We start from the raw sequence: 27402 nt of genomic DNA, 5'->3' as shown, positions 1-27402 counted from the left end.
TTTTTCCCTCTGCTCCCTCTACCCCCCCTTCACCTCTGCGCAGCTAAACACCCTTCTCTCCCCTTTCCCTCTCCCCCCCTCTCGTCCCACCCCTTCGGCACTGTACTCGTCCACTCGACTGTATATATCTTCATCACCCTATTTATTTGGTTTAATGAGATGTACATCACCCTGATTCTATTTAGTTGCCATCGTTTTTACGAGATGTTCTTCCCCTCGACTCTATCTATCGCCATCGTTCTCGTCTGTCCGTCTCCCCCGATTAGACCGTAAGCCCGTCAAACGGCAGGGACCGTCTCTATCTTTTGCCGACTTGTTCATTCCAAGCGCTTAGTACAGTGCTCTGCACATAGTAAGCGCTCAATAAATGCTATTGAATGAATGAATGAATGAACATAGTGGATGCTTAACAAATACCAATATTATCATTATTATTATCATTATATGGGCTGGGATTGTGTCCAACCTGATTAGCTTGTATCCACCCAGTAAGCACTTAGCGTGTCTTAGTGGCAAGAGCCCAGGCTTGAGAGTCAGAGGTCATGGGTTCCAATCCTAGCTCTGCCACTTGTCAGCTGTGTGACTGTGGGCAAGTCATTTCACTTCTCTGGGCCTCAGTTCCCTCGTCTGTCAAATGGGGATTAAGTCTGTAAGCCCCACGTGGGAAAACCTGATGACCCTGTATCTCCCCCAGTGCTTAGATCAGTGCTTGGCACATAGTAAGCGCTTAACAAATGCCATTATTATTATTATTATTCTCACAGTGAGAAGCAGCATGGCCTAGTGGCTAGAGCACGGGCCTGGGAGTCAGAAGGTTGTGGGTTCTAATCCCGACTCTAAACTGCTTGTCTGCTGCGTGAGCTTGGGCAAGTCACTTCACTTCTCCGGGCCTCAGTTCCCTCATCTGTAACATGGGGATTGAAACCGTGAGCCCCATCTGGGGCTGGGATTGTGTCCACCCTGATTGCTTGTATCCACCCCAGCGCTTAATACAGTGACCTTGGGCAAGACACTTCACTTCTCTGTGCCTCAGTCCCCTCATCTGTCAAATGGGGATGAGGACTTGAGCCCCACGTGGGACACCCTGATTACCTTGTATGTACCCCAGCGCTTGGAACAGTGCTTGGCACATAGCGAGAAGCAGCGTGGCTTAGTGGAAAGAGCCCGGGCTTGGGAGTCAGAGGTTGTGGGTTCTAATCCCGGCTCCGCCACTGGTCTGCAGTGTGACTTGGGGCAAGTCACCTGACTTCTCTGGGCCTCAGTTCCCTCATCTGCTCCTCATCATGGAGAAGCAGCATGGCTCAGTGGAAAGAGCACGGGCTTTGGAGTCAGGGCTCATGAGTTCGAATCCCAGCTCTGCCACTCGTCGGCCGTGTGACTGTGGGCGAGTCACTTCACTTCTCTGTGCCTCAGTTCCCTCATCTGTAAAATGGGGATGAAGACTGTGAGCCCCACGTGGGACGACCTGATTCCCCTGTGTCTACCCCAGCGCTTAGGACAGTGCCCGGCACATAGGAAGCGCTTAACAAATACCCACATTATTATTATTATTATTAAAATGGGGATGAAGACTGAGAGCCCCACGGGGGACCACCTCATTACCCTGTATCTCCCCCAGCGCTTAGAACGGTGCTCTGCCCAGAGTAAGCGCTCAACAAATACCAACACTATTATCATCATCCTAAATATGGCTGACTTGGGGGGGGGGGGGCGCCTGGGTGAGGGAAGGACTACATTTCCCAGGGGGCGGCGCGGCGGGACCGGAAGTGCGTCGGTGCCCCGCCCCCTTGCCCGGCCCCCGCGCCCCGGTGGATTGTGGGCAAGGGGCCGCCGTCCAAGATGGCGGCTTCCATCTCGGGCTACACCTTCAGCGCCGTCTGCTACCACAGCGCCAACAGCAACGCCGACCACGTAGGAGCTTAGACCCCCGCCGGCCCGGCCCGGGTGGGGGGTCCCCGGGGGGGGGGGGAATCCCCGAGGGGGGGGGAGCGGACCCGGGGTCAGGGGTCAAGGGTCAGGGGTCGGGGGGGGGGGCGCTGGGGACCGGAGCCCTCACTGGGCTCTAAGCGCTGGGGCCAGGCCCGGGGCTCCTCGTCATCATCATATTATATGGTAGCCGCTTACTCTGTAATAAGCGCTGGGAGGGGATGCTAGGGAATAAGAATAACGATGCTATTTGTTAAGCGCTTACTATGTTCTAGGGGCTGGGGGGGGGATACTAGGTCATAAGAATAATAATGATAGTATTTCTTAAGCGCTTACTGTGTTCTAAGCGCTGGGGGGGATGCTAGGGAATAATGCCAGTGATGATGCTATTTGTTAAGCGCCTACTAGGTTCTAAGCGCTGGGAGGGGATACTAGGTAATAATAATTGTTCTCGTCCGTCCGTCAACCCCGATCAGACCGTGAGCCCGTCAAAGGGCAGGGACCGTCTCTATCTGTTGCCGACTTGTTCATCCCAAGCGCTTAGTACAGTGCTCTGCACATAGTAAGCGCTCAATAAATACTATTGAATGAAATTCTATTGAATGAATAAGAATAATAACAATGATATTTGTTAAGCTCTTATGTTCTAAGAGCTGGGGGGGATACTAGGTCATAAGAGTACTAATGATAGTATTTGTTAAGCACTTACTATGTTCTAAGCGCTGGGGGAGGATACTAGGTTATAAGAGTACTAATGATAGTATTTGTTAAGCACTTACTATGTTCTAAGCGCTGGGGGGGGATGCTAGGGAATAATGCTAGTGATGATGATATTTGTTAAGCGCCTACTATGTTCTAAGCGCTGGGAGGGGGTACTAGGTAATAATAAGAATAAGAACGATGGTATTTGTTAAGCGCTTACTATGTTCTAAGCGCTGGGGGAGGATACTAGGTCATAAGAATAATAATGATAGTATTTGTTAAGCAATTACTATGTTCTAAGCTCTGGGGGGGATGCTAGGGAATAATACTAGTGATGATGATATTTGTTAAGCGCCTACTAGGTTCTAAGCGCTGGGAGGGGGTACTAGGTAATAATAAGAATAAGAACGATGGTATTTGTTAAGCGCTTACTATGTTCTAAGCGCTGGGGGAGGATACTAGGTCATAAGAATAATAATGATAGTATTTGTTAAGCAATTACTATGTTCTAAGCTCTGGGGGGGGATGCTAGGGAATAATACTAGTGATGATGATATTTGTTAAGCGCCTACTAGGTTCTAAGCGCTGGGAGGGGGTACTAGGTAATAATAATAAGAACGATGGTATTTGTTAAGCGCTTACTATGTTCTAAGCACTGGGGAGGATACTAGGTCATAAGAATACTAATGATAGTATTTGTTAAGCACTTACTATGTTCTAAGCGCTGGGGGAGGATACTAGGTCATAAGAATAATAATGATAGTATTTGTTAATCACTTACTATGTTCTAAGCCCTGGGGGGGGATTCTAGGGAATAATGCTAGTGATGATGATATTTGTTAAGCGCCTATTATGTTCTAAGCGCTGGGAGGGGATATTAGATAATAATAAGAATAATAACAATGATATTTGTTAAGCTCTTATTATGTTCTAAACGCTGGGGGGGGGATGCTAGGGAATAATGCTAGTGATGATGGTATTTGTTAAGCGCCTACTATGTTCTAAGCGCTGGGAGGGGACACTAGATAGTAATAAGAATAATAACGATGGTATTTGTTAAGCGCTTACTATGTTCTAAGCGCTGGGGGGGATACTAGGTAATAAGAATACTAATGATAGTATTTGTTAAGCGCTTACTGTGCTCCAAGCGCTGGGGGGGATGCTAGGGAATAATGCTAGTGATGATGGTATTTGTTAAGCACTTACTATGTTCTAAGCGCTGGGAGGGGATACTAGATAATAAGAATAATAACGATGCTATTTGTTAAGCGCTTACTATGTTCTAAGCGCTGGGAGGGGATACTAAGGAATACTACCAGTGATGATGGTATTTGTTAAACGCTTACTATGTTCTAAGCGCTGGGAGGGTGTACTAGGTAATAAGAATAAGAACACTTGACAGCTGTGTGACTGTGGGCAAGTCACATCACTTCTCTGGGCCTCAGTACCCTCGTCTGTAAAATGGGGATTAAGACTGTGAGCCCCACGTGGGACGACCTGATGACCCTGTGTCTACCCCAGCGCTTAGAACAGTGCTCTGCACATAGTAAGCGCTTAACAAATGCCAACGTTAGTATTATTCATTCAATAGTATTTATTGAGCGCTTACTATGTGCAGAGCACTGGACTAAGCGCTTGGAACGAACAAGTCGGCAACAGATAGAGACGGTCCCCGCCGTTCGACGGGCTCACGGTCTGATCGGGGGAGACGGACGGACGGGAACGATGGCGATAGATAGAGTCGAGGGGAAGAACGTCTCGTAGAAACGATGGCGACTAAACAGAATCGAGGCGATGTACAATTCATTAACAAAATAAATAGGGTAATGAGAATATATACAGTCGAGCAGACGAGTTCGGTGCCGAGGGGAGGGGAAGGGAGAGGGGGAGGAGCGGAGGGAGATGGGGGGAAAAGAGGGTTCGGCTGCGGAGAGGTGAAGGGGGGGCGGTCCAGGGAGGAGAGGGAGAAGGGGAGCTCGGTCTGGGAAGGCCTCTTGGAGGAGGTGAGTTTTAAGAAGGGTGTGAGTTTTAAGTAGGGTTTAATTTAAATAGAATCAAGATAGATAATAAGAATCATAATGATGGTATTTGTTAAGCACTTACTATGTTCTAAGCACTGGGGGGTACTAGGTAATAATAAGAATAATAATAAAGATGGTATTTGTTAAGGGCTTACTATGTTCTAAGCGCTGGGAGGGGGTACTAGGTAATAATAAGAATAATAATAAAGATGGTATTTGTTAAGGGCTTACTATGTTCTAAGCGCTGGGAGGGGGTACTAGGTAATAATAAGAATAATAATGATGGTATTTGTTAAGGGCTTACTATGTTCTAAGCGCTGGGAGGGGGTACTAGGTAATAATAAGAATAATAATGATGGTATTCGTTAAGCGTTTACTATGTCCTAAGCGCTATGGGGGGGATACTAGGTAATAAGAATAATAATGATGGTATTTGTTAAGCACTTACTATGTTCTAAGCGCTGGGAGGGGATACTGGGGAATGATACCAGTGATGATGGTATTTGTTAAGCGCTTACTACGTTCTAAGCGCTGGGAGGGATGCTAGATAATAATAAGAATAATAATGATGGTATTTGTTAAGCACTTACTATGTTCTAAGCGCTGGGAGGGGATACTAGATAAGAATAATGATGGTATTTGTTAAGCGCTTACTATGTTCTAAGCACTGGGGGCGATACTAGGTAATAAGAATAACGATGGTATTTGTTAAGCGCTTACTATGTTCTAAGCGCTGGGGGGATACTAGGTAATAATACTAGTGATGATGGTATTTGTTAAGCGCTTACTATGTTCTAAGCGCTGGGGGGGATACTAGGTAATAATAATAATGATGATGGTATTTGTTAAGCCCTTACTATGTTCTAAGCGCTGGGGGAGATACTAGGTAATAATAATGATATCTGTTAAGCGCTTACTGTGTTCTAAGCGCTGGGGGGGATACAAGGTAGTAATAATGATGATATTTGTTCAGCGCTTACTGTGTTCTAGGCGCTGGGGGGGATACAAGGTAATAAAAAGAACGATGGCATCTGTTAAGCCCTTGCTATGTTCTAAGTGCTGGGGGGGATACAAGGTAATAATCATCCTAATAATTATAATAATAATAATCATAATGTTGGTATTTGTTAAGCGCTTACTATGTGCAGAGCACTGTGTTAAGCGCTGGGGGAGATACAGGGGAATCAGGTTGTCCCACGTGGGGCTCACAGTCTTAATCCCCATTTGACAGATGAGGGAACTGAGGCACAGAGAAGTGAAGTCACCTGCCCACAGTCACAGAGCTGACAAGTGGCAGAGCTGGGATTCGAACCCATGACCTCTGACTCCCAAGCCCGGGCTCCTTCCACTGAGCCACGCTGCTTCTCAAGCATCATATTATAATATTATAATAACATGGTATTATATGTTGAGCCCTTACTACGTTCTAAGCGCTTGGAGGGGATACTAGGTAATAAGAATGATGGTATTTGTTAAGCGCTTCCCATGTTCTAAGCGCTCGGGGGGAATACGAGCTAATAATAATACTTATAATGATGGTATTTGTTAAGCGCTTACTGTGTTCTAGGCGCTGGGGGGGCGGAATACAAGCCAATAATAATACTAGTAATGATGGTATTTGTTAAGCGCTTACTATGTTATAAGCGCTGGGGGAGGGATACAAGGTAATAATCATCATAAGAATGATGGTATTTGTTAAGCCCTAACTTTGTTCTAAGCGCTGGAGGGGATGCAAGCTAATAATAATAATAATGATGGTATTTGTTAAGCGCTTACTATGTTCTAAGTGCTGGGGAGGGATACAAGGTAATAATAATAATAATAATGATGGTATTTGTTAAGCCCTTACTATGTTCTAAGTGCTGGGGGGGATACAAGGTAATAATAATAATAATAATTTTGGTATTTAAGCGCTTACTATGTTGTCAGCTGTTACTTGTCAGCGGTGTGACTTTGGGCAAGTCACTTCACTTCTCTGTGCCTCAGTTACCTCATCTGTAAAATGGGAATTAAGACTGTGAGCCCCTTGTGGGACAAGCCCCCTCCCCCAGCGCTTAGAACAGTGCTTTGCGCATAGTAAGCCCTTAACAGATGCCGTCATCATTATTATTATTATAGTCTAAATGCTGGGGGTGATACAAGGTAATAATAATGATGACGATAGTATTTGTTACGCACTTACTACGTTCTGAGTGCTGGGAGGATACAAGATAATAATAATCATGGTATTTGGTAAGCGCTTACTATGTTCTAAGCACTCGGGGTGGATACAGGGTAATGAGGTTGTCCCTCATGGGGCTCAGAGCCTTCACCCCCATTTTTCCAAAGGAGGGAACTGAGGCCCAGAGGAGTGAAGGGTCTAGCCCGGAGTCACACAGCTGACAAGCGGCAGAGCCGGGATTAATAATAGTAATAATAATAATAATAATGATAATTTTGGTATTTGTTAAACGCTTACTATGTGCCAAGCACCGTTCTAAGCCCTCGGGTAGATACAGGGTCATCAGATCGTCCCACGTGGGGCTCACGGTCTTCACCCCCGTTTTACAGATGAGGTAACTGAGGCCCAGAGAAGCGAAGTGACTTGCCCAGAGTCACACAGCTGACCAGTGGCGGAGCCGGGATTAAAACCCACGACCTCTGACTCCCGAGGGGAGGGACCGGGCCAGGGTCGGGGTGGGGGGACCTGGGGCCGCAGCAGGGGGTCGGAGTTCGGGGAGGGGGGAGGCCCTGGCGGAACCGGGGGTCCGCGCGGGGGCGTGCGAGGAGGGGGAGCCGCCGGGTCTGTCCTCCCCGGCCCTGCCAGGTGGCAGCGGGCGAGCGCCTGGGGTCACCCGGCTGGGTGGGCACGAGGCTGGCAGCGGGGGCTGACGCTCCCCTGGAACTGCGAGGCCCCAGGGGTGCAGGGGGACAGTTAGAGAGCCAGCCCGCCCCGCTGGCACCCCACCCGTCGTTCCAGCTCTAGGGGAGAGGCGGGCGGACCCCCTGCCCACCGAGGGGGCTTTCATTCGCCGCACGCGACCGGGCCGGAGCCGGTGTGCCCCTCGGGGGCTTTTAGGCCCCTGGCGTTGAAGGGTCGTGCCCGTTTCCCTTCTGGGCAGTCAGATATTTTCACCCCGTCCCCCGTCCCGGCCGAAACGACGCTGTCCGTGGGAGAGGCGTTGCCCTCGGCGGGAGGGAACGCTTTCGCCCAAGCGACGGGGCATTTTGGAGTTGAGTGGCGGAAATTCTCACGCCACCCAAGTAGCGAGAGGAACCCAGCTGATGCATTTGATTGGGGTTTCTGTTTTTTTCCCAAGTGCGTAAGCGGTCGGTTCTGTCGCTCGGTTTAAGAGCTCTAGCCTTTAGCGGCAGAGCTTCCTGTTTCGGCTTCCGCCCGCGGGGCCTCGCGGGTCGGGCTTTTAGTCAGAAAGCGACCCGAGAGCGTTGGTTTTCCGGTTCCCTCCGCTCGGGGGATCGGGGCGAGCCGAGCTGGCCGGACAAGCGAGAGCGTGACGAGCGACGATGTGGAACCCATCTCCCCTTCCACCTCTGCCCCTCCGCAGTCGGCTAACCTGTCGACCGGACACGTCCGGACCGATTTTAAGGGCGGGGGGGGGGACGCGATCCGGGACTTCTGGCGACGATCGTTGCCTCTGTGGAATTTGATCCCCGAACGGGCTAGCGGTAAGATAAGTTTTATCATCGATCGCTAGCGTGCAGCTCGTTTTCTTTCGTTCACCACAGGAAGGATTCTTGCTGGGAGAGGTGAGACAAGAGGAGACGTTTAGCATTAGCGATTCGCAAATCAGCAACACAGAATTTCTGCAAGTAATAGGTAAGTCGGTAAAAAAAAAAACAAGGCTTCCGGCAGCGTTCCGACGGGTTCGTTCATTTCAGATTTTGCGTGGGGTTTTAACGCGGTGGTCGCGTCGGGAATCTAGTCTATCGATGTATCGTCTCTTGCCATCGTTACATTTTCAGTTTAAACTCTTTGAGAAGGGGAATTGGGATATTCGGTGTCTGGGCGTTGACGAGGCTCCGGAAGTCTTCGAGAATGTCAACTTCTGGGATTCTCGCTGCTTCGACTACGCTGCCTGTCCTTTCGGACACGGCCGGGCTGCTGTCGTTTAACGACGGCGCCCCGGTGTTTTAGGTTCTGGATTATTATCTTCCGAGTAAAATCAAAGCGAGCCGAAAGATCCCCGACGATCGGTATCGAGGCTGTCGCCGTCTGCGGCGCTGCCAATGCCGGATGGCGTTAGGGGCTAACGGGCCGCGACGCCGACCGGTAGTTAGCTACGTTCAGAGCAAAAACTAAGAAGTTTACTGGGCCGCTGTGTCCCAGTGGGATTATTTCCAGATTACTCACGGCCTTACACGGGCTAGTCTTTCGCCTCGTTTTTCATTCCAGATGTTCGGTCCCTTGGAAACGTCAGTACGTTGAAAGCAGAGCTGGCTTTTCCGAGTCGGTGTGTTTGTAAATCACCCAGTTGAACCGTCGGCTCTCGTTCGACATCGCAGGTAGAGAGAGGGGAGCATTCATTCAATAGTATTCATTGAGCGCTTACTATGTGCAGAGCACTGTACTGAGTGCTTGGAACGGACAGTTCGGCAACGGAGCAGTAGAACGGTGCAGGGTAAATGTGGGGAGGGAAGAGTAGGGCAGGTGGGATTGGGCAGCAGGAGGTAGGAAGAGAGAGAGGGGGAGAAAGAAAAGAGAGTACTGACGCTCTCGTACTTGCCCCGAGCGCTTAGTTCAGTGCTCTGTGCCCAGGAGGTGCTCGGTACACGCCCCCTCGAAGCGAGTTTAAAGACCCTGCTTCCGGGGAGTTCAGCAACTGGTCCGCCCCACCGGAACAGGCGGCAGGGACTTGAGCGCAGATTTTGAGTTCTGCCTGTGAACCACAACTTTTCAGGACGCTGGGTTTGGCAGCCAAGAAAGTCTCCAGGTGTACATTCCCACACGGTGTGTTTTGGATTACAATCTGTAGGATGCTTTTTGGGTGAGTTTCCTCTTAACCAAAGAGAGGGTGGAATTTGAACCCCACAGCCCATGGCGGTGCCCACCCCCCCACCCCCCCGGGTCCCCCCGGCCTCTCCTGCCAGTGTCGCTTGCGTGGCGATGAACGGAAGGAGGCCGGCGGGCGGCCCGGACCCTGCGGGCACGCGGGCGTACGGCTCGAGGGTGCCGCAGGCGGACGGTGAGCGGGAAGCCACGTGGGAAAGCCCGTCGGCTCTTCCGGCCAGGCAGCCCTGGAGGAGACGCGGGTCTGACGGAGGGCGGAGGTCTCAGGGCTCCCACCCCTGCCTCCACAGGGTGGTCTGGGGATGATCTGAGGGCCAGAACCCCAGGGGAGACCAGCCTCTAGGCGCCCCAGATCCGCCAGTCACCGAATTGCACCCTGACCCTGACTTGATAGTGGTGGTATTCGATCAGTGCTTACTGTGCGCGAAGTACTGTTTTAAGCTCTGGGAGGGATACAGGGTGATCAGGTTGTCCCACGTGGGGCTCACAGCCTTCGTCCCCATTTGACAGATGAGGGAACTGAGGCCCAGAGAAGTGAAGTGACTTGCCCAAAGTCACGCTGGCAAGCGGTGGAACCGGGATCAGAACCCACGACCTCGGACTCCCCAGCCCGTGCCCTTTCCGCCGAGCCACGCCGCTTCTCTGCGTGGGTGCCGCTGTGGGCGTCCCGGCCCTCCCCGCCAACGACATCCACACGGTTTGCGCGGGGACGTTCCGGGCACGTCCGATAAGGTCATTTTCACAGCTTCATCCCCGGAGCGGCGGCGGCGGCGGCGTCCTCAGTATGGGGTCTGTTAAGCGCTTACTGTGTACCGAGCCCGAAGGTAGCTACAAGATCAGCAAGGGCCACGCAGAACTCACAGTCTCAGGGGGAGGAGGAGGAAGTATCGAATCTCCCTTTTGCCAGCGAGGAATTGGGAGGCCTAGAGAGGTAAAGTGACTTGCCCAAGGTCACGTGGCAGGGCAAGCGGCGGAGCGGGGATTAGAACCCGCATCCTCTGACGTGGAGGCCCGGGCTCCTTCCTCTAGGCCTCGCTACTTCTCACTTTCCTGCAAATGCAGGCCGCCCCCCTTGGTCGTTCGGACGCGTGCCCGTCTCGCAGGAGTCCACGTGGGAGCCCGAGCGCCCGCCGGCTGCCGGCCCGCCGCTCGTTCGGGGCTCGGCCGGCGCTCCCCGAACCCACGGGAGCGCCGAGATGGGGCCCTTGCCCCGCTTGCGGGGCGGCCCGCCCCCGTCAGCTTCGGCCACCTCCCTCCCTGACCCTAATCGATCGATCAGCCCTGTTTTTTGAGCGCTTACCGTGCGCGGGGCGCTGTGCAAAGTGCTCGGGAACCGAGCCGATCGACGTATTCCCTGCCCGTTGCGGGGACGAGGGAGGGATGACCGAGGGGAGCAAATCAAAGTGCGAGGGTGATGCGGACGGAAGTGGGAGAAGAGGAAATAAGGGCGTAGTCAGGGAGGGCCTCTTGGAGGAGGTGGGCCTTGGATATCTGAGGCGTTCGGTGTGTACGGGATAAGAAAGCGATGCAGGAGCTTCCACTGTAAGAGGGGAGCCGGACAGAAACGGATTTCCAAGTCCAGCGGTCAGGGCGAATCTGCGCGGAGCAGACACGTAGACGTGAGCGCTCGGAGGGTGTCCGCCAGGCGGCGGAAGGGCCGGTGTGACTCGGGGCCGCGGAGTCGGCGGGGAAGCCTTCTCGGAGGCGGCGGGACTGGAGGAGGGATTTGGAGGTGGGCGGAGCTGGGGTCTCTCGGATGGGGAGATAGAAGGAGGGAGTACCAGGCCCGGGGGAGAGCGAGCGTGAGGGGTGCGGGGGCGAGAGAGTGGACGGCGAGGGACGGCTCCGAGGTTGGCTCGGGAGGAGTGAGGAAGACGCGTCGTCGGGGAACGGCGGGAGAAGAGAGCGGAGAGAGGGGCCGGGGAGAGCCCGGAAGCCGACTCTGAGGAGCGTCTACTGGAAGCAGAGGGCCCGGACGGGCAGCGGGGGGTCTTGGGGAGAGGAGAGATGTGATCCCAGCGACACCCCGGGATTCTGGCCCGGCGTCATCAGCCAGTGGTTCCGGCCCTGAGCCGCGGGGACGGCTCTTCGTTCAATAGTATTTATTTATTTATTGAGCGCTTACTATGTGCAGAGCACTGTACTAAGCGCTTGGGATGAACAAGTCGGCAACAGATAGAGGCGGTCCCTGCCGTTTGACGGGCTTACGGTCTGATCGGGGGAGACGGACAGACAAGAACAAGAACAAGGCTCTCCCGGGAGGCCGCGTCTGCGGCGGCCCGGCCTGGCGGATGGAGCCGGGGAGCCGGCCCGACTCGGAGTCCTCACGCCGAGGCACGTTAGCCCTTTCAGGGTCTGCCCTCACCACTTAGGATATTGCTTCGCCGGCCCAAGAGGCCCTCGAGAGAACTCATTCTCTGTCACAGAGGAGGGGTCGGTTCCCTTGCCCTGGCCACAGCTCGCCTCCTCTCGAAGGCCGTGGCTCTCGGGGGCCACGCGAAAGGCTGAGGGCGGGAAGAGCGCAGCCTCCTCCGCCCTGCTTTGCTCCTGTCCTGCTCTCAGCTGGATGGGCCGGCGACGGAGGCCCCTCGGCTCCCCTATCCCCCCGCTCTCATTTCATGGGTTTCTCGGGAGCGTTCTTATCACCTCCGTTGCCGGGCCGCCGATCGGACGCTTGGTGTGGGCCGAGCCCCGGGCACCGAATAGACGTAAGACGCCTTCCTGACCTGGGCAGAGAGAAGGCGTTGTGAAGTCACCGTGAACTGTTTAGGGAGGGATTTCCGTGTCTCCTCACATACCAAGTTGTGTTGACATTCAGGAAGTGGTTAAGAGCAAGGTCTAGCTTCTTATTTCGAACAGCGGCGCTCCTGATGATATCTACGATGGCGATGGCCACGTTAAGCACTTGCTTCGCGCTGAGCTCTGGGAGCCGAGATGACCGCCTGTCCCCTGTCTGAGACTTGGGCCCCGGGCTCTTTTCCGGCTCCCCCGTTGGTCTGAAGTGATTAACTGAGAGGGCTCTTCCCTTTCGTCCTCGCAGAGATCCACAACCATGAGCCCTGTTCGAGACTCTTCAGGTAAGCCGATCGTGTGCTGCATTTTGCCCTGCTGCCGACTGACTGGTGACCGACCGGACTGGGGCCCCACGCGAGGCCGCGGCCAGGCCCGCCGCCCGAGCAGGGTCGGGAATGACCCCGGGGCGCCCCGAGGCTGGCGCTCCGGGCCCCCCGGGCAGAGAGACGAGGCGCCCGGCCCCGGGGGCGGGGGGCGGGGGGCGGGCCTCGGCCCGGGGAGGGGAGGGCATAGGGCGGTGCGGCACGCCTCACCGGGGTCCGAGACCGGAACGGGCCCGCGGGGTCTTCCGGGGCCCTCCCGACCCCCGCTCCGCGGCCAGGGATCCTCGGCGCTCCTGCCCTTGCCGCCGGGGGCCCGAGCCTGCCGTGCTGCGGCGCCCACGCCGGTCCAGCCCGCTGGAGCCAGACGGAGGCTCGGGGCCCCTCGGTTGGCTTATCCTTCCTCCGTCCGTCCTCCCTCCTCTTCTCCCTCCCTCCCGCCTCACCCTGGGGACTCGGGCCGGCGTCCGGCCGGCACTCGCGCGGGTTCGAACTCTGAGACTTCTCCTCCGTTGGGCCTCGCCCGTTCTTTCAGCTTCTACGACTACGCGGGCAAGGTTAATGAAGAGAGTCTGGACAGGATCCTCAAAGATCGAAGAAAGGTAAGTTTGGGGATGTCCTCTGAGGGTTCGCGCTTGAGAGAGAGCGTCGTTCCCGCCGCTTCGTCCAGACACGTACGCCTGCGGTTACAGCCCGACCGTAACAGTATCTGTGGGATTTGGGGAGCGCTTATTATGCAGCGGGGTAGATACAGGGTGATCGCGGCAGGCACGGTCCCTGTCCCACATGGAGTGCACGGGCTAAGTAGGGAGAACACATAGCGGCCCCCGTTTTACAGATGAAGAAACCGAGGCTCAGAGAAGCGAGGGGATCCGCCCGAGGTCACACAGTAGGCCGGCGGCAGAGCCGGAATGAGAACCCGGGTCCTGTGACTCCCGGGCCCGGGCTCTTTCCCCTGGGCCGCCACGCTGCTGCTCGAATGAACTCTCGATTCAAGCGGCAACTGGTCCCCTCCGGGGAGGGGGAGGCCGAGAGCCACGGGGGCCGCGGCGAGTGCCCGCGTGGCCCTCCCACCCTGAAGCTCCGTAGCCTCAGCCCAGGCCGGCATCGCCCACGGCCCCCTTGCCCCCCACCCAGAAGTCGCATCCCTCAACGAGGTGCGAAGAAGCCGCGAAACCGTGGCGGGGATTATATCCGGTGATGCGGCAGGGTCAGCCCTGGTCATTCATTCGGTAGTATTTATTGAGCGCTTGCGTGGCTCAGTGGAAGGAGCCCGGGCTTCGGAGTCGGAGGCCATGAGTTCGACTCCCGGCTCTGCCCCTTGTCAGCTGTGTGACCGTGGGCGAGTCACTTAACCTCTCTGGGCCTCAGTTCCCTCATCTGTAAAATGGGGATTAAAAGTGTGTGAGCCCCACGTGGGACAACCCGATTACCCTGTATCTCCCCCAGCGCTTAGAACGGTGCTCGGCACCTAGTAAGCGCTTAACAAATACCAACATTATTATTATTAGTAGTAGTATGTGCAGAGTACTGTACTAAGCGCTTGGAATGTACAATTGGGCAACAGATGGAGACCATCCCTGCCCAGTGACGGGCTCACAGTCTAAACGGGGGAGACGGACGACAGAGCGAAACGGAACAAAACAACATCGTCGAGATAAATAGAATCATAGAGATCGACGTCATTCTGTCTGTTTCACATCAGGAGAGACCTTCTTTTCCTCGGGAAGGCACATATTCAGTTTAGTGGAAAAATGAGGAGTAGAACTCATCCCCAACGCTAAAAAGGGTGAATGAAAGCCACCAGCCTACAGGATAGTGTGGAAACCTAGGGGCAAAATCGATCGGATGGTCCTCGGATCTGAGAGAAACAGAAGCGACTGTATTTTCCCAGTTTGCAATAGGACAGCTACCAGGATGACCGTCAGCCTCGTCCTTTTGGGCTGGCGGCGGGCGCTTTGGAGTCGATCTGAGCTGCTGGGTTAGGGGAGACTGCTCCCGCCTGCCGCCGCCCCCCGCTTCCCTCGGCACCCCAGTCAGTGCGCCATCAGATTGTGTGGTGTGTTATCGTTTTTTTTTTGTTTCGTTTGCTGCTGTGGTATTTGCTAAGCGCTTACTATGTGCCAAGCACCATAATAAGCACAGAGGTAGATAGGAACTAATCATTCAATTCAGTCGTATTATTGAGCGCTTACTATGTGCAGAGCACTGTACCAAGCGCTTGGAGTGTACAGTTCGGCGACAGAAAGAGACAGTCCCTGCCCCGTGACCGGCTCCCGGTCTGATCGAGGCTAAGTCCAGTCTAATCAGGTTGGACACCGCCCCTCTGTCACGTGGGTCTCTCCGTCTTAATCCCCACTGTACAGATGAGGCGACCGAGGCACAGACAGGTGAAATGACTTGCCCGCAGCAGACAAGTGGCAGGCCCGGGGTTAGCACCCGGGTCCTTGTGACTTCCGAGCCTGAGCTCCATCCACTAGGCCCCGCTGCTGCTCTGCTTCCACCGTCGTCCGGTGGAAGCTGCCGTCCGCGCCCCGCCGTCAGAAGCCGCCTCCGGAAGCGGGCGCCTCCGCGGAGCCCGGCGTGTCCGACGGCCGTGGCGCGGCTGCCGGGAGACCGTCGCACGACCGGGCTTCTCCTGAGCTGCCCGACCCCTCCGGCTGGAGGCGAGAAGGAGCTGGGGCGCCAGCCGCCACCTGCTCCCCCCTCAGCGCCCTCCGCCCTCCGGCTCTGATCGTGAGGGCGTTTCTCTGGAGTGTCTGTGTTCGTATTTTTTAATGGAATTCGTCGAGAGAAGCGGCGATGCCTAGCGGGCTGGAGCGTGGGCCCGGGAGTCAGAAGGACCCGGGTTTTAATCCCGGCTCCGCCGCTCGCCGACGGGGCCCTCTCAGCATCCGAGCGATCCCTTTTGAGCCCGATGCCCCCCGCCGTCTTGCCTAAGTCTGGGGATTCTGCTTGTGTTTCTCTCTCACTTTCTCTCTCTCTCTCTTTCTCTGTCTCCGTTTCTCTCAGAGCGTGATTGGCTGGTACCGATTTAGGCGAAACACACAGCAGCAGATGTCCTATCGAGAACAGATCGTGCATCGCCAGCTGACCCACCTCCTGGGCGTGCCCGACCTCGTCTTCCTGCTCTTCAGCTTCATCTCCACAGTCAATAACTCCACCCACGCCCTGGAGCACGTGCTCTTCAGGCCGAACCGCAGGTAGGGAAGGGACCTGTCCTCCCCCCCCCCCCCCCCGGGGAACGGTGTGGGGACACGGCCGTGGCTCGCAGGAAAGCCGCAGCGCGTCCGACCGAGTGCCGGAAAAGCGAAGCTCTTCCAGCTCCCCCTGGCCAGACCGGGTCACTCCGGGTCTCTGAAAGGAGCGTATTCCCTTTGGCGGTTGTTTCCGGTCCGGGGTGGATCTGACTAGAAGGCCGACGGGTTTTGGGGTGGGATTTTTTTTTTTCTTTTAACAGTTCTGAATCTCGGAGGTACTAGGGACCGGTCACTCAGGTACCTTACCTGAGTGACCCCTGAGGGCGGGGCTCCGGACCAACTGCTGGAGAGAGGCTCGGGCGGGTGGCCCGGGCAGGCGCGAAGCTCAGCCGGGCCCCTTTGGGGCGACGGGATGGTAGAGCCAGGGGCCACCGGGGCCTTCCGGGATGAATCCTTTCAAAGCCCAGGCTTCTCGTTCCTTCTTTCTCCTTCCCGCAGCCTCCCTGGAGTCTCCCCTGGTTGCTCCCTTTCCTACTGGAAGGACCTTGGGGCAAACAGGGCTGGCAGTGGTTGCGGGCAGTGTGACTGGCGGCGAGTGGCGGGTGTGGGCAGTGAGGCTGGTAGTAAGCGGTAGATGTGGGTAGCGGGTCGGGCGGCGGACGGCGGGGAGCGGGCCCGGCAGACCCCTCCTCACCTTTTCGGAGGGCGGTTGAGCCCATTGGCATCTGTCCTGTGGGACGGAAGCCACAGCCGGGGCGTTGCGCTCCCTTGCGGTAAGAGTATTTGCTAAGCACTTACCGCGTGCAGAGCCCCGTACTAAACTCGGGGGAAAAAATACGCGGCTGGAGCTTTGGCACGGGTCCTGGCCCTCAAGGGGCTCACGGGTTTTCGGGTTTGTTTTTTTTAATGGTTTTTGCCAAGTGCCTAGACGGTGTCAGGCATCATACTAAACACCGGGGTAGATGCAAGATAATCAGGTCGGACACGTGGCCCAGGTGGGGTTCGTAGTCTTAATCTGCATTTTACAGGCGAGGGAACTGAGGCCCCAAGAAGTGAAGTGATCCGCCCAAGGTCGGGCGAGTGGCTTAGCCGGGATCCGAACCCAGGTGCTCCGACTCCCTGGCCCGTCCTCTGTCCGTTGTGCCGGGCTGTAGTCTTCATATGGGGCTGGCGACGGAGGCGGAAGGAGCAGTGAAACGGAAAAAATTCAGACACCCTGAAGGGTCTCAGGGCTCGCGCAGGGTTTCGCACACATCACCCTGCCCGCGGAACGCTCTGTGGAGCTGAGGCCCCAGGGCGGCGGGGGGCTGCTCCGGGGGACAGTCGGTCGGCCCCTGCTCCGTGCCCCCTCGCCCGCCACCGCCCCAGCTCCTTCCGTCCCCGGAATGCGGTCCCGACCCGGGTGGGTCCCACCCGATGATCTCCTGTCTACCCCAGCGTTGAATACGGTGCCTGGCACCTACGGGGCACTTAACAGACACGACCGTCATCGTTATTATTACTCGGCTGGTTCCCCTATTCGGTAATTTATTTTAATGTCCGTCTCCCCCTCTGGACCCTAGACCCCTCGGGGGCAGGGCCGTGTCGGTACGGTACTCTCCCGAGCGCTTGGCGTAGGGCTCTGCGCCCAGCCGGCACTCGATAAATACCGTCGGTGGATTGACTGGTTAGTCTTCAGGGGGAACGTGGCCGGCGAGATAGCTCGGTTTCTTTGGGAAAGAAGCGGGAAAGCCTCGCGGGGGCCGCTGGTCCCCCGCCCGGTTGCATCTCAGCTCAGAGGAGGGAAGGGGAAAGCCGCCTCCGCCAACGAGGGGCGGCGGGGCCGGGGAGGGGTCCGGCCGGGGTCCCGGCCCCTCGGCCACACCACCCCGGGAGCCGCCGGGGAGCGGGACACGCCTTTCAACCCTCTCTCCCAAATTCTCCTACAGGTATAATCAAAGGGTGTCGCTCGCGATCCCCAATCTAGGCAACACTAGTCAGCAGGAGTACAAAGCCTCTTCGGTGCCAAACACTTCTCAAACCTATGCCAAAGTTATCAAAGAACACGGGTAAGTCGAATGGCCGCGTGGTGGAAAAGACGTCGGAGACGGGCCGTGTGAAACCAGGAGAGACTCGGCCCGAAACAGGCGGCGTTTCAAGTTCCGGAGCGTGGCCCTTAGAGCCCTTCTGAATCACGCCCCTCCTCACCTTGCCGACTCGTTGGCTCAGCGGCCCGGGGGCCCGGTAGCAAGCGGGGGTTCGGTCACGGGTAAGCCGGGGGTCCTGACCGCCCCCCGGCGACCCCGCCTGCCGAGGGGCGGGCCGCGGGGGGAGGGCGGGGAGGGAAGGGTGACCTAGCCCAGCGCCTAGCAGAGTCGCGTCCGTTTCTATCGTGCCAGGTGGTAGAAGTCACCCGCCCTCTTGGGGAGCCTCGGCGACCGGCTCCAGGCCCAGGCTGGGAGGTTTATTACTCACCTGTGGCGGACCAAACTATCCAGGCTCCTCTGGCTAAAAGGAGAGGATCGGACGTCGTCTTATCTGGTGGTAGAAATGTCAGCTACGTGCCGTGTAAATTCGGGAGAAACTTGGCCCGAAACAGGTGGCGTTTCAAGTCCCGGAGCGTGCCCCTTGGAGCCTTTCTAAATCACGCCCCACCTCGTCGGCTTCGACATTCTAAAACCTCCTCCTTCGCGGCTCGGAGGCCCAGAAGCCGGTCATCGTCGGATCGGGAGCCGCTCCCCCCGTTTATCACAGGGTCGGTCCCCCGGAGAAAACTGGTCTGGCCCGAAGGTGGTGCGTTTTTCGGGAAGCATCGTTGCCTGGAGGCGGACCCTATCCGTAGTTTAGCTTCCCCACCTAGACTATAAGCTCCTGGTGGGCAGAGAACGTATCTCCAAACTTGTATTGTACTCTCCCAAGCGCTTAGTACAGATGCTCTGCGTAAAGGAAGCGCTCAATAAATATCACCAACCGATAGTGTAGGAGAGGAGTTGAGATCATCGGATAAGCGTGGAAATTCAGGTCGTAAAGGTTAAGGGATGTTTTGAGAGGGTTGTTGTCTAACGTTATTTTTGCATCTGTTTTCTAGTACTGATTTTTTTGATAAAGATGGAGTGATGAAGGACATCAGGGCTATTTATCAGGTTTATAATGCACTTCAGGAAAAAGTTCAGGTAACTGGCTTTATTTAACCTCGACTGATATTACCGTTAACACCCGGCTCCTTTCACCTCCAGTGTGGGATCTGAAACATCGAGGGGTCCCCCTCGGGGCTTCCGCTGTGAAGTCACACCGCTCTTGGCAAAGGACCGAGGAAACGACCCTGTCCTAGCTTCCTCAGGATTGATCCGGAGTCATTTGGGCAGAGCCCCTCGAGGGGGGTGCCCCAGGGTGGCGAACGACCGTAGCCTCCGCTCGTTCCTTTGGTCGGACCGGTGATTTGGGTCCGCGATTGGTTCCGAGGCAGCGCTCCCGGCCCAGGGGGACGATCAGCGGGGAAGGGGGGCCCGGGGGATGCGGCGGGGACTCTTGAATCCCCGAGCGGGCCGTACCGCGGGCTGGCCCTGTTAGGGGATTTGTTAGAAGCGCAACAAATCGAAAGGTCTCCTTCCAGACTCAGACGCAGACACGTGCAGAGTACAGAAAGCAACCCCTGAGACCTTCCGAAAGAATCCCAGCTCATTTATCCGGGGGGGAGCAGCGTTTCTGGAGAAATGGAGAACGAGGCACCTTTCCCCAAGGGTAAGAAGGACCTGGATTCTAATCCCAGCTCCACCACTGGTCTACTGTGTGACCTTGGGCAAGTCACTTTACTTCTCTGTGCCTCAGTCCCCTCGCCTGTGAAAGGGGGATTAAGACCGTGAGCCCCATATGGGACATGGACTGTGTCTAACCCCCACCCCTCCTTGGAACAGTACCTGGCACATGGCAAGCGCTTAACAAAGATCTTTTTTTTCTTTTTAAAAAAAGGCACTTGTTGAGGGCTGAGCTTGTTCTAAGCACTGGGGCGATAACGGTGATAGTATCTGTTAAGCACTTACTATGCGCAAAGCACCGTTCTAAGCGCTGAGAGTCATACAAGGTGATCGGGTTGTCCCCCTTGGGGCTCCCAGTCTTCATCCCCATTTTAATAATGTTGGTATTTGTTAAGCGCTTACTATGTGCCGAGCACTGTTCTAAGCGCTGGGGTAGACACAGGGGAATCAGGTTGTCCCACGTGGGGCTCACAGTCTTCATCCCCATTTTACAGATGAGGGAACTGAGGCACAGAGAAGTTAAGTGACTTGCCCACAGTCACACAGCCGACAAGTGGCAGAGCTGGGATTCGAACTCATGAGCCCTGACTCCAAAGCCCGTGCTCTTTCCACTGAGCCACGCTGCTTCTCTACATCATTTTACAGATGAGGGAACTGAGGCCCAGAGAAGTGAAGTGACTCGCCCAGAGTCACACAGCTGACAAGCGGCGGAGGCGGGATTAGAACTCATAACCACTGACTCCCAAGCCCGGGCTCTTTCCACTGAGCCACGTCGCTTCTCTAGGTGGATGCAAGATACACACCCGGGGCTCCTAGTCTAAGTAGGAGGGAGAACAAGTGTTGAATCCCCATCTTGCAGGTGAGGAGACCGAGGCCCAGAGAGAGGTTGCGACGTGCTCACGACCCCACAGCAGGCGAGGGGTGTCTCTGGGCTAGTACTCGGGTCCTCCGGCTCCCAGGGCCGTGCTCTTCGCACCAGGCCACGCTGCTCCCGCCCGGGAGCTGCGGAAGGGGAAGGGGGACGGGCGCCGTTACCGGGGCCGCGGGAAGCCCAGCGAGTGACCGGCTCAGGGGAGAGACGCCGTCGGAAGCGGGGAGCACGTGGCCTCCGGCTCGGGCCTGACCACCCCCTGCCGGGTCGCGGTGCGGGCCGCCGGGCTGCGAGGTGAGGGCCGACCAGCCGGGAGGCTGGCGGAATGAGCCGTCCCTGCCCCCTGCCAGATGCGGGGGCACCCTCCCCGGGTCCGGGAATGGGCCACGAGGCCGCGGGGTGAGGGCCGACTGGTCGGAGTCGCAGCCGCCCCCCCGCCCGCGATCCCATTCGACTCCCCCCCGGCCCGGTCTAGACCGACTGGTTTGAAGCCGTCCCTGCGAAGATCGAGAAGCGGCGTGGCTCGGTGGAGAGCGCGCGGGTTTGGGAGTCGGAGGTCGTGAGTTCTAATCCCGGCTCCGCCACTTGCCGGCTGTGTGACTTTGGGCAGGTCACTTAACTTCTCTGTGCCTCAGTGACCTCATCTGGAAAATGGGGATTAAAACTCAGCCCCGAGTGGGACAACCCGATGTCCTAGTATCTACCCAGCGCTCAGAACAGTGCTTGGCACATGGTAAGCGCTTAACAAATACCAAAATTCTTACTACTATTATAATTAGTTGGCATGGGCGCGCTCAGACTGTGAGGAGAACCCGGCCTGGGCCGGGGTTCTTATTTACTCTCGAGATCGGCACACGTTCACCCTCCACGTTCTTCCCGTCGTCCCCTGCCCTGATTTTGAAAAATCCCCACACCGCTTTTTTGAAGAACTGGTTGTCGGAATCTAAATGGTCAATTAAGGAAACCCACTAGGCCGTCTTGTACTTTTCAAGAGCTTATCACCTGAACATCATCCCAGACTCAGTCACCACTAGCTTTCCTCCAGGGGCTCTCCGTCCATCCTTTGGGTTTTTTTCTCAGCTCGTTTCTCGGTTTCGAACGCTTCTTATTTGGGGAAGGGTGCCTCGTTCTCCGTTTTTCCAGAAACGCGGCTCCCCCCCCCCCCCAATAAATGAGCTGGGATTCTCTTGGAAGGTCCCAGGGGTTGCTTTCTATACTTTGCGTGTGTCTGCGTTTGAGTCTGGAAGGAGGCCTTTTGATGTTCGCTCTGTTTCCCGAAGGCCCTCTGACTTCATCCGAGCTGACTTATTTCATGATGCTCTCTGTCCCCAGGCGGTCTGCGTAGATGTAGAAAAGAGCGAGCGGGTCGTGGAGTCCTTTCAGGCAGACGTAAACAAATTAAAAAGGCGAATCGTTCAGAGGAAAAGCGAAAAGGAGCAAGAGATGAGTAAGTCTGTCTTCTCCGCTTCGACTTTCACGGAAGCGCGGTCGGGTCGCACGTCTCACGGGGTGTTGACAGCACGAGCTTCGCCGACGAACACGGTCGGTCGAGTGAGGGCCGGCCTCCCCGTGTTCCCCTCCGTCCCCCCGACCTCCGTCTGGCCACCGGCCAGTAACGAGAGCGGCGAAACAGGCCTGAAGAGCGGAAGGCGGGATGCCGACGTCCGCCGGTAGAGGGTCGCTGGCCTCTAGCTGGGCCGACGTGGGCGAGATGCCCTCCGGGTCCTCGAGGAGCCGGAAGTCGGCGGGCGGGTTGATTTCCCATCGATCGCTCGGTGCCACTCACCGAGCACCCGCTGGCCAGCGCGCGGGGCTGAGCCCTCGGGAGGATGCCCCTGAGCTGGGTCTGGCCCTCAGAGAGCTTCCGGTCCAACGGGTGGGTGGGGCGGACGGACGCGAGCCATCCGTGGAAGCCCCCGGCTGGTGGGAGCAGAAGCGGGGCGGGATCGGTGGTCGATGACCGAGGGGAAGGGGACCGCCGTCATCGGCATTCATCCAGGAAAGGAGCGCCCCCCCCCCCCACGGCGCCGTCGCCGCCGCGCTCGGTTTGGTACCGGGTGGGCGGAGCAGGGCGGCCCGCACGGCCGCCGCGGGACTCCCTGGAGGCTCAGAGCGGCCGGGGCCCCGAGCCCCTTCCCCTCCCCACCCGGCGGGCCGGGTCCGTCGGGCTAGGCCGGACTCTCCCGGCACGTTGGCTCGCCACTCTGCTCCGTTTTGGGGCCGGGGAAGAGCGCCGGGGCGGTGGCCGCCAGGGAGGGTCGGGGTAGGGGAGGGCGGGGGCCTGGGGTCTCCGGCCCCACTCCGGTCGGCTCGGTCCAGCCCGGCGGGCCTGGGACCTCGGGGGGGCCGGACGAGAGGAGCCCCTCTGCTGCTCCGCTGGGGGACTCGCATCCCCTGGCATGTCGCGCCCAGGCTTGGTTGCCCTGCCGTGGATGGCACCGCTCCCTACGGACAGTACTCTCCGGGTGTGCGTCTCGGGGGGTGGAGCTGGGTGCCTCAGCTTGAGATCAGAGTGCTCCCGGTGACCCCATCTTCCTTCTCTCCCCCCAACCCCGAGAGGACTGACCGCTCATCGCCCTTCCTGGAGCTGGGTGGGAGAATGAAGTTCGGGGACTCGGCTCCAAACGTACTTTATTTTTTTTCAAATTATTTTATTACCAGTAAGAACGGCGCTGTCGATACAAGTTATTCAGGTTGGATGCGGTCCCTGTCCCGTATGAGGTTCCCAGTCTGAGTAGGAGGGAGGACGGGTACTGAATCCCCATTTGTCCAGCTCTACTTCTTTCTTCGTAAACCTGAGGAATTTCGGAGAGAAGCAGCGTGGCTCGGTGGAAGGAGCCCGGGCTCGGGAGTCAGAGATCTTGGGTTCGAATCCCGGCCCCGCCGCTCGTCAGCCGTGTGACGTGGGGCGAGTCGCCTCGCTTCTCTGTGCCTCGGTTACCTCATCTGTGAAATGGGGACTGAGTCCGTGAGCCCCACGCGGGACAACCCCATAGCCTTGAATCTACCCCAGCGCTGAGAACGGTGCTTGGCACGTAGTAAGCGCTCAGACAGATACCTTCGTTATTAGTATTTTGCAGCCGAGGAAACTCGAGCCCAGGGAAGTGAAGTGACTTGCCCAGGGTAACCCGGCAAGCGGTCGACGGAGCCGGGGTTACAGCCCCGGTCCTCCGACTGCCGGGGCCGGGAGATTTCCACGAGGCCGCGCCGCTCCTCTCTGAGACTCCTTGGGTTTAGGGTGAATGAAAGAGGTGGAGCCAGACAAAGCCCGTGGAGGGACGCCGGTGGATTCTGGGGTCTCCGCACCCGCTACCCGCCCGTCCTCCGGTGGCGTCGTCGGGGACGGAGGACCCGGCGGGGCGGCCTCCCCACCCGCTCCCCGGGTACCCGGTGGCCGCGGCACCCCGGAGCCCGAAGCGGGCGCCCGGCAGAGCCCGAGGGCGACGGTCACCGCACTCGGGAGGCCTCCGGTCGAGCGGCGGGCCCCCGGGCCGCCGCGTTCTGCCCTGCCCTTGGCGGGGAGCCCAGTCGGTCCGTCGATCGACGGTATTCATTGAGCACTTACTCCGTGCAGAGCACTGTTGGGAGAGCACAGTACGACAGGATGAGCGGACAAGTTCTCTGACCGTAAAGAGGCCGCGGGGGCGGGGAGCCTGAAGGGCGGAGCTGCCGGGAGCCGGAGTTCGGGAGGGTAAAGAGCGGGATAGAGGGGCGTGAGTTCTCCCAGCCTGAGGTGCCGTGGGAGGCTCTGATGGGGGGATAGGGAGGGCCGCGCTCCGGCGGACCCGGAGGAGACGGGTGGGCGGTCCAGGTGGGGGGCCGGGGGAGCGCGAAAGCCCGAGCCGGGGCCTGGCGGCCGAGGGAAGGCCAGCGGCGGCGAGCCCGGGCCCCGGCGGTCCGGAGGCGGGGACGTGCGGAACCGAGGGGTTTCGTCCACGCCGGAGGAAGGCGAGGCGGGCCGCCGTCGGTCCTGGTGGGGGGCGGGCCTCGCCGTGGCGGGCTGAGGTCGCGGAACCCACGGAGGCTCCTACCGACCGGCGCGGGAGAGTCAGTCGGTGGTATTTATCGAGCGCTTACCGTGTGCGGGGCACCGTACCGTATAACCGCAACAGATGCGTTCCCCGCTCGCGGCGAGCTTACAGTCTAGAGGGAGGGGCTGACTTTACTGTAGAGAGCGAAAACGACAGCTACGGACGTAAGTGCTCTGGGGCGGGAGGGGGCCGAATAAGGAGAGCACGGCGGGGCGACGCAGAAGGGAGTCGAAGAAGAGGCCGACCGCTCGTGATCTCTGACCCCCGACCGGGTCGCCGGTTTCTCCTTCCCCCTTTGGGATTCCCGACTCTCTTTAGGCTGGTGGCTTTTAATTGGCCGGGTGTCTTCCTGCTTGTGATTAGCGAGGATCTCGCGCACGCCCCCGGGTGGAAGCCGTGTGTGACGGGCCGAGCCGGGGTGACCACTGAAAACTAGAAATTCCCGAGTGGGAGGCCGGAGTTGCCAAACGAAAAGCCAGCCATTCCGCCCCACTCACCGAGGAACCTCAGAGAGGCCAGGGAGGGAGCCGGGGCGGGGAGGGAGCCGGGCCGGAGAAGCTTTGGGGAGGAACGGCAGGCGGGGCCGGGAGAGGCCGGCTGAATCTCTCCCTCCTCTCCTCGACCCTTTCTCTTTGCCCCCGCCTCTCTCTTGCCCCTCACTCTCATGCCCGTTAGTCTCTCGTCCCCATTTTGTCCCTCCTCTTCTCCCAGTTCCGCTCCCCCCCGCCGCCTTCTCTCGTTCTCTCTTCCCCCCTTCTCTCCCTTTCTCCCAACAGGTCTCTCCCTGGCCCTCCTCGTTTTCCTTCCTCAGGTTTCCCGAGGCTGACGCCACCCCCTCATCCCCCCCCCCCCCCAATCCCTTCACCTCCCCTCCTGCCCCTCCTGCACGGCACAGCCCCGCCCGCCCCCTCCGTCCTTCCGCCGGGATTCATTCATTCAATTCATTCAGTAGTATTTATTGAGCGCTTACTATGTGCAGAGCACTGTACTAAGCGCTTGGGACGAACAAGTCGGCAACAGATAGAGACGGTCCCCGCCGTCTGACGGGCTCACGGTCCGATCGGGGGAGACGGACGGACGAGAACGATGGCGACAGATAGAGTCGAGGGGAAGAACGTCTCGTAAAGACGATGGCGACTAAATAGGATCGAGGCGACGTACAATTCATTAACAAAATAAATAGGGTGACGGAAATATATACAGTCGAGCGGACGAGTACAGTGCCGTGGGGATGGGAAGGGAGAGGTGGAGGAGCGGAGGGAAACGGGGAAAAAGAGGGTTTGGCTGCGGAGAGGTAAAGGGGGGATGGCAGATCTCATGTAGTTCTCTAGACTGGAAGCTCCCTGAGGGCAGGGGACGTGTTTAACCACCTCTGTGACATTGGATCCCCCCCAAACTCTTACTAGAGTGCGCCGCACCCGGCAAGCGCCCCCCAAGTACCATCGATTGGGACCTCAGATCCCAACCTCGGTCCCGAGGGGCCGGCTGTCAGCCGGTAAACGGCCCCCTTGCCCGGCCCCACCGCCGGCTGCGGGCCGGCCTCGGGAAGCGCTCGGCCTCGGGGGGCCCTCTGACCTGGCTCCCCCTCTCTACCTAGGAGTGCAGCGAGCCCCGCTCACCCGCCCGGCGGAGAGCCCGGGGCCCGCCTTCGGGCGTTCGGCGGCGGAGAGCCCGGGGCCCGCCTTCAGGCGCCCGGCGGCCCCGTTTTCCGGGTTTGCGGGGGACGGCGGCTCCAGGGGCGACGCCGACGCTTCCGGGCCTCCCCCGCCTCCTCTCCCTCCTCCGCCGCCGCCGCCGCCGCCGCCGTATTCGGATTTCCACCTGACCGGTCCGGAGAGCCTGCTGAGCGCTTCCCTCCCGGAGGGCAACGTGTTCATGCCTCGCCCCCAGGCCGTGGGCTCCTCCAACTACGGCTCGACCGGCGCGGGCGCCCGGCCCGCCGGAGACGCCCCGGCCCCGCCGACGGCCGAATGCCGAGACGGTGACTCCGAGACCTCGCTCCAGCGCCCGGAGTCCTCCGGCAGCGAGTCCTCCCGGGCCAAGGAGCCCCGGGCGGGCACGCGCTCCGACGGGGACCCCGGGGGCCCGCCGAGAGCCCAGGTTTAGCGCCGCCCACGGGACTCTCAGCCCGGGCCCCGGACCCCGGACCCGGCGCTGGGACGGCCAGAGTTTTTCGAGGCGCGGATCTGGACGGGCGTTTCCCAGAGAGACTCCGAGAGGAGGGTCGCTGCGCCCCGGACGCCGGAGAGGGCTCGCGCCCGGACGGCTCGTTTCCGCTCAGAGACACGGTTTGCGAGTCTCACGGTGGAATCCTTAGGATAATCAAGTTATACTCACTCATCCTGAAGAAGTTCACGGGTGGACAGGGAAGTGAAGTCCAGATGAAGTTTAGGAAGACCCTCTTGGTTTTGTGACCCCGTTTCCCGTAAGCCAGATTGGAATTCCGAGACCGAAGCACAATTAGTCTATAAACGTTCTCCGAGATCAAAACTTTACCTCTTGCACTATCATGCCTTGAAGTTTCATTTTTGGAAGAGAGGCGGGTCGGCGACCGCCTCGAAAGAGACGTTCCGCGGTGAAGCCAAAGTCACCTCTGCTAGAAAAGAGTCGGGGCCATTCCAGGGAAGCTGATCGGAACGAGTCCGACCCACTCCTCCCGACCGCGTGACCTTTGGACGCTGCGAGCGGAGGGTTTCGTCTCGACCTTTGTCCTCGCGTAACACGTGTATCACTTCAGACGGTTGCCTTTTTCTGTAGCAGTCCCTCGTTTCCAGTCGGTTTATCGTCCTCGCAGAC

At 57.9% G+C, this 27402-nt stretch overlaps 1 protein-coding gene across 1 annotated transcript; it reads left to right on the top strand.

Moving 5' to 3' along the window:
• Window positions 1-1818: 1818 nt before the first annotated feature.
• Window positions 1819-27344, top strand: ABRAXAS2 (abraxas 2, BRISC complex subunit). Its single transcript, XM_029059443.2, has 9 exons — window positions 1819-1911; window positions 8376-8466; window positions 12698-12734; window positions 13306-13372; window positions 15783-15973; window positions 17899-18018; window positions 19038-19122; window positions 21908-22022; window positions 26204-27344. Exons 1-9 carry the CDS (start codon window positions 1840-1842, stop codon window positions 26710-26712), a joined length of 1287 nt encoding a protein of 428 aa, XP_028915276.1. The 5' UTR covers window positions 1819-1839; the 3' UTR covers window positions 26713-27344.
• Window positions 27345-27402: the final 58 nt, after the last annotated feature.

The sequence above is a fragment of the Ornithorhynchus anatinus genome, chromosome 3 (genome assembly GCF_004115215.2).
Source record: "Ornithorhynchus anatinus isolate Pmale09 chromosome 3, mOrnAna1.pri.v4, whole genome shotgun sequence".
Lineage (NCBI taxonomy): Eukaryota > Metazoa > Chordata > Mammalia > Monotremata > Ornithorhynchidae > Ornithorhynchus > Ornithorhynchus anatinus.
This window is presented reverse-complemented; position numbering and strand designations above follow the sequence as displayed.